The following is a 12,956-nucleotide window of genomic DNA, read 5'->3' as shown; positions in this document are numbered from 1 at the left end:
ATTAAGCTATGAAGGACAACATCAAAACAGAAAGGAGGAATAAAGGATGTAGTTATAGAACTTCCATACAGGGACAAAATCAACACGATTTCAAGACATAACAGGTTCTTTTAATTTTAAGAGGACTAAGGTAAACTCCAGGGTAAATACGCACAAAAAATTAATAAATCTACTCACGAAAATAAAGAAGAAAAACAAAAAGACTCAGTAAACACAAGAATAACAACAATATATAGGAAAAGAAAATACATATACAAAAAGACTAGTAATTTCAGATAAAATAGACTTTAGATCAAAATTCATCATAAGAGATAAAAAAGGGCATTATACAATGATTAAAGGATCAATCCACCAAGAATACCTAACAATAATAAACAACTATGCACTCAATGGCAGAGCTCCAAAATACATAAAACAAACTCGAACAGAATAGAAAAGTGAAATAAACAGTCCTCCAATAGTAGGAGACTTTAACATACCACTCTTGATGACGGATGGGAACAACTAGAAAGAAACTGAATAAAGATACAGAAGATCTAAATAATGTGATCAACCAACTGGACCTCATAGGCATATACAGAACACACCACCCAAGAGCAGCACAGTACACGTTCTTCTCCAACGCACACAGATCATTCTCCAGAACAGACCAAATTCTAGGCCACAAAGCAAGCCTCAAAAAGTACAAAAACACTGACATAATACAAAGCATCTTCTCTAAACATAACACTATAAAAGTAGAAATTAGTAAAGAAACTGTAAGGGAAAAAAAATTAAGTGCATGCAAATTGATTAACAACATACTCAAAAACTGGGTCACAGAAGAAATCAAAAACAAAATTAAAAAATTCTGAGAATCAAGTGAAAATGAAGATACAATATACCAAAACCTCTGAGACACAGCAAAAGCAGTGCTCAGAGGAAAATTCATAGCAATAAACACATTGAAAAAGGAAGAAAGGTTCAAAATCTATAACTTACCCCAATAATTTGAACAAACAGAAAAGGAACTGCAAAAGAAGTTCATAGTCACCAGAAGAACGGAAATAATAAAGGTCAGAGCAGAAATAAATGAAATATAGAACAGAAAAACAATAGAAAGAATCAGCAAAACTAGGAGTTGGTTCTTTGAGAAGATCAATAAAATTGACAAACCACTGGCCAAATTGACAAAGGAAAAAAATGAAAAGATGCAAATAAACAAAATAAGAAATGAAATGGATGACATTACAACAGAACCAACCAAGATAAAGAGGATTATTACAGAATATTATGAAAAATTGTACTCTAACAAATTTTAAAACCTAGAAGAAATGGACAGATTTCTAGAAACACATTATCTACCTAAATTTTTAACACAAGCAGAGGCAGAAAACTTAAGTAGACTCATAAAAAAGAAGAAACTGAAGATGTTATTAAAGAAAAAAAAACTCCCAACAACAACAAAAAACCCCAGCCCAGATGGCTTCCGTCATGGTTGAATTGTGTCTCCCAAAAAGGTATGTCAACTTGGCTAGGGCATTTTGTCATCTGATGTAACTTTCCTATGTGTTGTAAATCTATCTCTATGATGTTAATGAGGCAGGATTAGAGGAAGTTATGCTAGTAACGCAGGACTCCATCTACAAGAATAGGTTGTGTCTTGAGTCAATCTCTTGAGATATAAAAGAGAGAAGCAAGCAGAGAGGAGAGGAACTTCATACCACCAAGAAAGAAGTGCTGAGAGCTTACAGCGTTCTTTGGACCCAGGTTCTCTGTGCTGAGAAGCTCCTAGACCAGGGGAAGATTGATGACAGGGATCATCCCCCAGAGTCGATAGACAGAGAAAGCCTTCCTCTGGAGCTGGCACCTTGAATTCTGACTTCCAGCCTCCTAGATTGTGAGCGAATAAATTTCTGTTTGTTAACGCCATCCACTTGTGGTATTTCTGTTATAGCAGCACCAAATGACAAGATAGCTTCGTGGAGAGTTCTACCAAACATTCACAGAAGAGTTGCCACTAATTCTATTCAAACTATTCCAGAGTGTAGAAAAGGAAGGAATACTCCTGAATTCATTGTATGAATGTGGTACATACAAATGATGGAATACTATGCAACGATAATAAATAATGATGAGTCTGTGAAACATCTTACATCATGGATGAACCTGGAGGACAGTATGCTGAGTGAAATAAGTCAATCACAAAAGGACAAATATTGTATGATACCACTTTTATAAACAGTTAAGAACAGGTTTACACGCAAAAAGCAACGTTCTTTGATGGTTACAAGGGATGAGAGGGGGAGGGAGAGAAAATCACTTACTAGATCGTTGACACGTGTCAACTCTGGTGAAGGGAAAGAGAATACACATTATGGGGGAAATCAACATAATGTGACCAAAGCAAATGAAGACACTGAGAGGTAAGCAAGAATAAAGGACAACTATGGTAACAACTATACATACTATATACAATTCTGCAACAATAGTGACAACAACCTAAAATCTGTGTGTTGTTGCACAGGTAGATATACACGCTATATAAAGGTGGAAGGGCATAAGGGAGTGCATGTGTATGCACACATGCATATAAGCCAACCCACTGTCATCGAGTGGATTCCAACTCCATAGGGTTTCCAAGGCTGTCTTTACAGAAGCAGTCTGCCGCATCTTCCTCCCACAGAGCAGCTGGTGGTTTCAAACCAACAACCTTTTGGTTAGCAGCCGATCACTTTAACCATTGCCCCACCAGGGTTCCTTACATGGGTTAGTTGTGAGTAATTGTGTATACATATTTGTATATGCTGCATACGTATTTAAATATATAATAGAACACAGTGGGCACAGTTATAGAAACTTCTTAGATATATTCAATCACCTTGTGGGACTGAGTTACTAGACATGAAGGATAAGGGCTATAGTCTCATGGGACATCTAGCTCAACTGACATAACAGAGTTCATAAAGATAATGTTCTACGCCCTAGTTTGGTGAGTAGCACCTGGGTCTTAAAAGCTTGCAAGCGGCCATCTGCGTTACAACTCTTGGTCTCTTCCTGTCTGGGGCAAAGGAGAGTGAAGGAAACCAAAGACTCAAGGAAGAAATTGGTCCACAGGACTAATGGCCTACACGAACCACAGCCTCCTCTAACCCGAGACCAGAAGAACTAGATGGTGCCTGGCTACCACTTCTGACTGTTCTGACTAGGGACACAACAGAAAGTTCCAGTTAGAATGAGAGAAAAAAATGTAGAATAAAACACAAATTCACAAAAAAAAAAAAAGGACTGGGCTTACTGGAATGATAGAGACTGGAAGAACCCCCAAAACCAGCACCCTAAGAAACTCTTTCAACCTGAAACTGAAGCCACTTCCAGAAGTCACACTTCAGCCAAATAATAGATTGGCCTATAAAACAAACAATAACAATCGTAAGGAATGTACTCCTTAGAACAATCAGCTAAATGAGACCAAATGGGCAACATTTGCCCAAAAGCAAAGATGAGAAGGCAAGGAGGGGCAGGGAAACTGGAGGGATGAAAACGTGGACGCCACGGCGGAAATAGGGAGAGTGCTGACACATTGCGGAGATAGCAACCAATGTCAGGGAATAATTTGTATATTAATTGTTGAATAGGAAACTAATTCGCTGTATAAACTTTCACCTAAAGCACAATGAAATTTTTTTTAATGCCATTATCCTCATTTTACATTCGAAAAAAACTGAAAAAGATCTAATGGTGGTCACAGTTGATAATCGATGGTGAACAAAAGAAGGGCCATTATAAAAGCATCGATAAAGAAAAAGTGTTTGAAGTAAATCTGAACACAAGAACATTAATATTGGCAATACAGAGAAATAATAACGATGAACCTGGGGATGATGCTGGCAACAAGCAGTATCCGTCCCACCAGCCGGTCTGCGGGACACAGATGTGGCAGTCTGTTTCCGAGCAGCTCTACTCCGAGTCAGAATCAACTCAACCGCAACGGCCTTTGGTCATATGCCCGTGTGACTGTTGTGCTTCCAGAATGGCTAACAAACACTGATAATTACACTGACAATTATCAAGCTGTAAAACCCATTTCCTACCCTCTACGGGAGTCTCTAATTTTGAAGCCAAGCAGTAACAACTTAAAATATATGTTCTGTTAGCTAATGTTTGTGACTTGTACAACATTCCTACATAGAACTCAATATCACCCATTTTCATAGAGCTATGGGTGAAATGCCTGTCCGAGAAGGGAGCTATTTTCTTCAATTAGTAACTCAAAACATCATTGTTCATGAATGTCATAGCAGAAAAAAATACATAATCTGGCATATTAGACATCTGGATATTTTCCTCCAAACAAAAAACCAAATCAAACATGTTGCCGTCAAGTCAATTCCTCCTCATACACACCGTATAGGGCAGAGTGGAACTGCCCCATAGGGTTTCCAAGGCTGAAATCTTTACAGAAGCAGATGGCCACATTTTTCTTCTGTAGAGCAGTTGGTGAGTTCAAACCACCAACCTTTTGGTTAGCAGCCTAGTGCTTAACCACTGTGATACCAGTCCTCCTTATTTTTCCTTCAAATACAGAGCAAAATGCCCTTAAACTGAAAGTGGTTTTGAACTTAATATACACAGACTACAGCATTTGATCATGAGTGCAATCAGGCCACTTGGTTAATCATAAGAATTCTGTCACAATTTACTATACAACCTCAGACAAGTTCATTCCTTCAACAGACATTTCCTGAGTGACTACTGTATATCAAACATTATATTAGATGATAGGGATACAGAGGTAAAAAATATATATATAATCCATACCTTTCTGGAACTTATAGTAGAGTGTGGAGGTAGGCAACTGGGGCAGACTGCCCAGTTTTTCATCCAACCCATAACGTTTTCACCAGGAACATAAAGACAGACCAAATTTCCTAGCCTCCACATGACTGCATTCTGGCCAGTGGAATGCGAGCAGAAGTGATGTTTTCCATATCCAGGCCATGAAAAATCTTCCTCTTGATCATTCATATTCATATTCTCCCTCTTTCTCCCCCACTCCTTGTATTCTAGCTAAATGCAGAGGACCCTGCAGAGGACTCCAAGGTCTTAGGGTTAATGGAGCCACAAGATGGAAGGAGTCCGGGTCCCTGAATTATTGTGTGGAAGGCCATCTGCTAAATACTCCCCTGAAACTACAATGTGAACAAGACAGTGAAATGCATGCAGAACGCTCATATTCTGTTAAGTGACTGAGATTTGAGGTTGTTACAGCAGTTAGTCCACCCTACCGAAGCATGAACCAAAACGAACTCCAATCATTGTGATACAGAGTATGCACAGATGCCATTGGATTACCAAAGCTCGCCTGGACAGGAGCAGCGTATCAGGGAGGCCTCCTCAGAAGAAATACGTGAGATGAACTTTGAAGGATAGTGTGTGATGGTGAGGAAGGGAATGGAGAGCAGTAGATGAGAAATCATACGCAGTCATGGAACTCTTAGGAAGTGTAGTACACTGAGGGAGTGTGATTCCTGACTACTGGAATATGGAGGATGTTGAGAAATGGAACTGCTCAATGTGTGCTTGTTGTAATGACTGATAAAGAGTGGAACTTAAGAGACTTAGTAACTCTAAAAATGACAGATAAAGGAAGAAAAAAAACAATCAAAGGCCATCTGACTTAGAAGGCAGAAGAGAGGGCATCACTTTCATTGAGATAGCAAATGCAGAAGAAATACATGGAAGGATGAGATGAATTCAGTTTCAAACAAACTGAAACCGAGGTCACTATGAGACATCCAAGAGAAGCAGCAGTATGCAGTTAGGGACACGGTCCTGGAGCTCACAGCCGTGGTGTGAACGGGAGAGCTGGGTCTGAAAACTGCCGTGGTACAGATGGCAACTGAAACCATAAGCAGGTGGGATTGCTCACACAGAATAATCGGAGTAAGAATCAGAGAAATAGGGAAGGGGAGAAAGAGAGAGAAGGGGAAAGAGAGAAATGAGAGAACAAAAGCGACTATAAGAAACGATTCGTGGAAACCAAAGAGGGATTCAAAATTGAGAAAGCAGTCAATAATGACAATTGCTTCAAAAAGATCAAGTAAGATGACGTCCTGAAAAGCATCCATCATACCTGACAACTAGGCAGCTATTTGTAACCTTAACAAGTTCCATTTCAGTATTGGCAAAAGCTAGGTTAAAATGAGCTGCAGAATGAATGAGAACAAGGAAGTAGAGATAGAAATATAGAATGTTCTTTAAGGAAACTTGGCTGTAAAAACAATTAGCTAAAAGAGGTCAAAGAGACAGAATTTGTTTCATTTTGTTTTTTTATTTTTCAACATAAAAGACTTAAATATGTTGATACATTGAGTTGCTCATTCTAGTTCTCTATTTCCCTATAGTGACCCTTCTACTTGGCCTATTGGGTTGTTTTCAAAACAAATTAGCATAACATATGTAAAAGATTGAAAAGGACAATGTTATTTTATATATATACATGTTGAAAGAATGGAGTTACAAAAGTTAAGAGTCCAGTGAAAAATGGTTGGCTATAAAATCAAAGAAAAAAATTAATTAGTCTAGGACTAGAAATATTAAGAAAAATGTCCATTTAATATACAGCACAAGTTGCTGACCACAAAACCTTAGCAGATAACAAATTTTTAAGTCCTACACTGGTGGCACAGTGCTTAAAGACCTCGGCTCCGCTGCTAAGCAAAAGGTTGGTGGTTTGAACCCACCAGCCACTCCATGGGAGAAAGACGTGGCAGTCTGCTTCAGTAAAGATTTATAGCCTTGGAAACCCTATGGGGCAGTTCTACTCTGTCCTTATAGGATCGCTATGAGTCGGAATCAGTTCGACGGCAATGGGTTTGGGTTTGGGTTTGGGTTTATGCTGGAAAAAATGCTTCTGGTGCTCCCAGGTTGTGGCTTGAGTTTCCAGATATCTTCATTAAAAAAAAAAAAAAAAAATTTTTTTTTTTTTTTAATCTTCATTAGGCCAGTGCGGGGGGGGAAAAAAGCCAACAAACGCTGGCAGATCACTGTACATTAAGTCATCTGAGAATTTACCAGTCTTTATGAGTGGTAGTTCTTAACTAAAGATTTCTGGCAGTCACCCAGTTTCACCAAACAACAGACTAACTCTATAATTTAGATCTCATGACAGTGAAATCACGGCGAATGGCCACAGCTTGCTGGGTCTGTTATACCAAAGGGTAAGTGAGGTATTCTGGGAAGTAAGTTAACCATTTTAGGACTTCCCTTCTGGAAAGAGTCAACCATCCAAAGGAATATGGTCCAACCATTGTTTCACCAGTCATGAAACCTTTGAAGACTACAAAGAACGTTATTTTTTGCACTATGACATCAGTGTAATGAGTTTTTCTCTCATAAAACTTCTAACAAGTGGTTTTAGCATGCCCCATCTTCCTCCCATGGGAAGACATCTTATCCTTATAAAAGAAAAATGTCTCTCTCCTTTTTTCTGCACTTTGGACAACTCCGCCTGTCTGGGTTTCCTAGTTGTTGATGTCTCCTCCTCAGTCATTTTACTTTCAAAAGTGCAGGGTGCTAACTGGACTAAACCAAAAGCAAAGAAGTTTCCTGAATATAATCAAATGCTTCGAAGGCCAGAGTAGCAGGGACAGGGGTATGGGGACCATGGTTTCAGGGGATATCTAGGTCAATTTTAAAAAAAAGGAAAACAAAACCCACTGCCGTCGAGTCATTTTCTACTCATAGCGACCCTATCGGACAGAGTAGAACTGTCCCATAGAGTTTCCAAGGAGTATGTGGTGGATTCAAAGTGCTGACATTTGGCTACCAGCATTTAACCACTATGTCACCAGGGTTTCCCTAGGTCAACTGGCATAACAAAATGTATTAAGAAAACATTCTGCATCCCACTTTGGTAAGAGGCGTCTGGGGTCACAAACACTAGCTAGTGCCCATCTAAGACACATCACTTGGTCTCAACCCACCTGGGGCAAAGGAGAATGAAGAACACCAAAGACATATGGTAAAGATGAGCCCAAGAAACAGAACAGCTCACATAAACCAGGGAAAACATCAGCCTGAGACTGGAAGAACTAGATGATGCCCAGCACCACTGGTCACTGCCCTGACAGGGAACACAACAGAGAACCCCTGATGGAGCAGGTCAACAATAAGATGAAGACATCAAATTCTCATAAAAAGACCAGACCTAGTGGTCTGACTGAGACTAGAAGAACCCTGGAGGTCATGGTCCCCGGACCCTTTGTTAGCCCATGACTAGAACCATTCTCAAAGCCAACTCTTCAGACGGGGATTGGACTGGACTATAAGACAGAACTTCTTGGCTCAAGTAGGTACATGAGACTATGTGGGCAACTCCTGTCTGGAGATGAGATGAAAAGGCAGAGGGGGACAGAAGCTGGTTGAATGGACATAGGGAATACAGGGTGGAGAGGAGGAATGTGCTGTCTCATTACGGGAAAGCAGCTAGGAGTACATAGCAAGGTATGTATAAATTTCTTTATGATAGACTGACTTGATTTGTAAACTTTCACTTAAAGCACAATTTAAAAAAATGGCGCAGGGTGCTAATTAAGGTCAAGCAGCTGTGTCTCCAGTTCCAAACAGCAATTGTGCAGAATAAATAAACTTCCCTTCACAATTAAAAAGAAAAGAAAAAAAAAAAAAAAAAACCACTGCTGTCAAGTCAATTTTGACTCATACCAATCTCATAGGGTTCCCGAGGCTATAGATTTCTACAGAAGCAGACTGCAACATCTTTCTCCTGCACAGCCACTGGTGGTTTAGAACCTCTAAGCTTTTGGTTAGCAGTTGATCCCTTTACTCACTGCACCACCAAGGCTCCTTTTCCCCTTCACAATAGATACTAAAAAATCCAATCTTGAGACCCAAGTAAACTCTATCTTCAAATATTTTTGCATATATATATATATATATTTATCTCAGAGAAACCAGGCTACGACACAAAAATCAAAAAAAACCAAACCTACTGCTGTCGAGTTGATTCCCATTCATAGCGACCCTATTGGACAGAGTAGAGCTGCCCCATATGGTTTCCAAGGAGCTCCTGGTGGATTCGAACTGCCAGCCTCTTGGTTAACAGCTCTAACTCTAGATGGTGCTTTTCATCCATGTTCCTCAAATATTTTATCTTTAATATGTGATAAAACCATATATTGCTATTAAACTAGGTTGAATGTCTGCAGGTCAAATTTTAGATTTTTTTTATACACTGAGATACTGAATTTCATCTTCAGAATGGCAATCAGTAAAGCACTGAGGCATTACCAAAATCAGAATAACAAAGAATAAAACAAACTTTACAATGTCCTCAAACAATACTTGCTGTTAAGTGCCATCAAGTCAATTCTGACTCATTGTGACTCTATATACAGCAGAACAAAACACTACCCAGTCCTGCGCCATTGTCACAATCATTGCTGTTTCAGCCCATTGTTGCAGCCACTGTGTCAATCCATCTTGTCGAGGGTCTTCCTCTTTTTCACTGGCTCTCTACTTTACCAAGCATAATGTCCTTCTCCAGGGACTGATTCCTCCTAATAACATGTCCAAAGCAGGTGATCCACACAGTCAAATGCCTTTAAATGTCAATAAAACACAGGCAAACAACTTTCTAGTATCCTCTGCTTTCAGCCAAGATCATCTGACATCAGCAATGATATCCCTCTGTCTTAGTCATCTTGTGCCACATCCTCTTCTAAATCTAGCTTGAATTTCTGGCAGCTCCCTGTCAATGTACCGCTCCAACCGCTTGTGAATGATCTTCGGCAAAACTTGGCTGTGATGTTAACGATTTTTCGATAATTTCCACATTCTGTTGGATCACCTTCCTTTGGAATGGGCACAAATACGGAACTTTCTAGTCAGCTGCCACGGAGCTGTCTTCCAAATGTCTTGGCACAGACCAGTGAGCACCTCCAGTGCTATATCCATTTGTTGAAACATCTCAATTGGTATTCCGTCAATTCCTGAAGCCTTGTTTTTCACCAGTGCCTTCAGTGCAGCTTGGACTTCTTTCAGTACCATCAGTTCTTGATCATATGCTAGCTCCTGAAATGAATGAAAGTAAACTACTTCTTTTTGGTACAATGACTCTGTGTATTCCTTCCTTCTTTTGATGCTTCCTGTGTCAATCAATATTTTCCCCATAGAATCCTTCAATATATTGCAACTCTAGGCTTGATTTTTTTTTTTTTTCAGTTCTTTCAACCTACCTGAGAGTGCCAAGTGTGTTCTCTTTTGGTTTTCTAGCTTCAAGTCTTCGCATATTTCATTATAATACTTTACTTTGTCTTCTCAAGCTGCCCTTTGAAATCTTCTGTTCAGCTCTTTTACTTCATTATTTCTTTCATCCACTTTAGCTACTCTACGTTCAAGAGCAAGCTTCAAAGTCTCTTCTGATGTCCATTTTGGTCTTTTTTTGTTTCATGTCTTTTTAATGACCTTTTGTTTTCTTTATGTTTGATGCCCTTGATGTCATCCCACACCTCATCTTGTCTTCAGTCATTAGTGTTTAATGCATCAAATCTATCTTGAGATGGTCTCTTTCTCATGGACTTCTTTAATTTTCTTCAGCTTCAACTTAAAGTTGCACATGAGCAACTGATGTTCTGTTCCACAGTTGGCCCCTGGCCTTGTTCTCATTGATGATATTGAGCTTTTCCATCTTCTCTTTCCACAGATGTAGTCGATTTGATTCCTATGTTTTCCATCCAGTGAGGTCCACATACATAGTCACCATTTATGTCATTGAAAAAAGGTATTTGCAATGAATGATTTGTTGGTCTTGTGAAATTCTACCATGTGATCTCTGGCATCATTTCTATCACCAAGGCCATATTTTCCAACTTCAGATCCTTCTGTATTTCCAACTTTTGCATTCCAATTGCCAGTAATTATCAATGCATCTTAATTGCATGTTTGATCAATTTGAGACTGCAGAAGTTGGTAAAAATCTTCGGTTTCCTCATCTTTGTCATTAGTGGTTGGTGTATGAACCCCTGGTGGTGTAATGGTTAAGAGCTACGGCTGCTAACCAAAAGGTCAGCAGTTTGAATCCACCAGGTGCTCCTTGGAACCCGTACGGGGCAGTTCTATTCTGTTCTGTAGGTAGCTGTGAGTCGGAATCTACTTGACAGCAATGGGGCTTTTTTTTTTTTTCAGTATAACATGTGAGGAGCCCTGGTGGTACAGTAGCTAAGAGCTTGGTAGCTAATCAAAAGGCCAGCAGTTCGAATCTACCAGGTGTTCCCTGGGAACCCTATGAGGCAGTTCCTATAAGGTCACTATGAGTTGGAATTGACTTGATGGCAACGGGTTTGGGTTTTGGTTTGTTTGGTGTATAAATTTGAATAATAGTATTAATGTACTATTAAAGTGGTCTTCCTTGTATGATGTGGTTATTTTCCTATCACTGACAGTGTTGTACTTCAGGATAGATTTTGAAATGTTCTTTTTGATGATGAATTCCTCTTCAATTTGTCATTCCTGACATGGTAGACAATCTGATTGTCTGATTCAAAATGGTCAATACCAGTCCATTTCACCTCACTAATGCCTAGATTATCAATCTTTCTATGTTCCATTTCATTTTTGACAATTTCCAATTTTCCTAGATTCATACTTTGTAATTCCACATTTCAATTAATGGATGTTTGCAGTTGTTTCTTCTCATTTTGAGTCATGCCACCTCAGCAAATGAAGGTCTTAGAAGCTTAACTCCATCCATGTAATTAAGGTCGAGTCTACTTTGATAAAGTAGCTCTTCCACAGTCATACTCTGAGTGCCTTCCAACCTGAGGGGCTCATCTTTCAGCACTATATCAGATAATGTTCTGCTGCTATCCATAAGGTTTTCACCAGCCAATTTTTTTCAGAAGTAGACTGCTAGGACCTTTTTCCTAGCCTGTGTTAGTCTGGAAGCTCTGCTGAAACCTGCCAACCACGGGTCACCCTACTAGTATTTGAGATACCAGTAGCATAGCTTCTAGCATCACAGCAACATGCAAGCCACCATAGTACAACAAACTGACAGACACATGGTGGCAAGCAACACTACCAAACCTTTATACAGACCTTTGTAGTTAATTATCTTTCATGAATTTATCTCATTTATTCTTAAAACAATTGTGTATATTTATTATTCTTCCTCATCACCGGTTAACAGATGAGAAAGCTGAAGTCCAGAGAGTTTAAGAAACTTTCCCAAGACCACATAGCTGTTTGGTGGCAGACTGAGGTCTATATATCCCAGGACCTCTGATCCCTAAGCTCTCTCCATCACACTATAGACACTCTCCAACCCCCACCCCCAATCGTTTTACCTACTCTATTTTTATTTCACTTCTCTCACAACAATGGAAAATAGCCTGGCTTCCTCTGAAGCCATTAGGAATATTTGATGAAACACAGACGTGAATTTAATTCTCTCTCCATGAAAATATATAACATATTCGTTAAATAAGGAATGTTATAGGATCATCATGGATGTAGAAGTTTTTTTAAAGGAAGGTAAAAATGTTGTTTGGAATCCTGAAAAGGCTAAGGAAGATATTATAAACAAGTGACCAAATGTGGAACGGGGAAAATTCCATGCACAATCAATATTTTCATTTGAATGGTCTTTTATTTCTTAAGGCTTCTCTTTCATGGACAATCCTGGTTTTTTTTGGAAGGAGTTCAAATGAACAGCATGACTAACCTGTAGATGGAGAAGGGAGTCACTGATCGGATGAGGGATGCCACAGCCCCCAGTCTGGCAGCTTCCACTGCTCCTCGAACTCGGTACAGCACCGTGCTCGAGTAGTTGACGTAAGGTTGGTTATAAACAACAATCTTCCCTCTGGCTTCTGGGGCCCTTCTCTGCAGTTCATCGAAAGAGGTCACCACCAGAACTTCTGCTGTAATGCCTAGAAATAAAAGTCATACAAGAT

General features: G+C 39.4%; 1 protein-coding gene across 8 annotated transcripts in view; it reads right to left on the bottom strand.

The window, feature by feature from the left end:
• CPQ (carboxypeptidase Q) overlaps positions 1-12,956 on the bottom strand; it is a 549,531-nt gene that overhangs the window by 354,029 nt on the left and 182,546 nt on the right. For all 8 annotated transcript variants that reach the window (XM_064267918.1, XM_064267919.1, XM_064267923.1 and 5 more), the window contains exon 4: positions 12,725-12,932. In XM_064267918.1, the coding sequence (XP_064123988.1) occupies positions 12,725-12,932 (208 nt within the window). The remainder of the gene's footprint in view (positions 1-12,724; positions 12,933-12,956) is intronic.

The sequence above is a fragment of the Loxodonta africana genome, chromosome 14, assembly GCF_030014295.1.
Source record: "Loxodonta africana isolate mLoxAfr1 chromosome 14, mLoxAfr1.hap2, whole genome shotgun sequence".
Classification (NCBI taxonomy): domain Eukaryota; kingdom Metazoa; phylum Chordata; class Mammalia; order Proboscidea; family Elephantidae; genus Loxodonta; species Loxodonta africana.
Note: the sequence above shows the minus strand (reverse complement) of the source record. Positions and strands in the feature narration are given on the sequence as shown.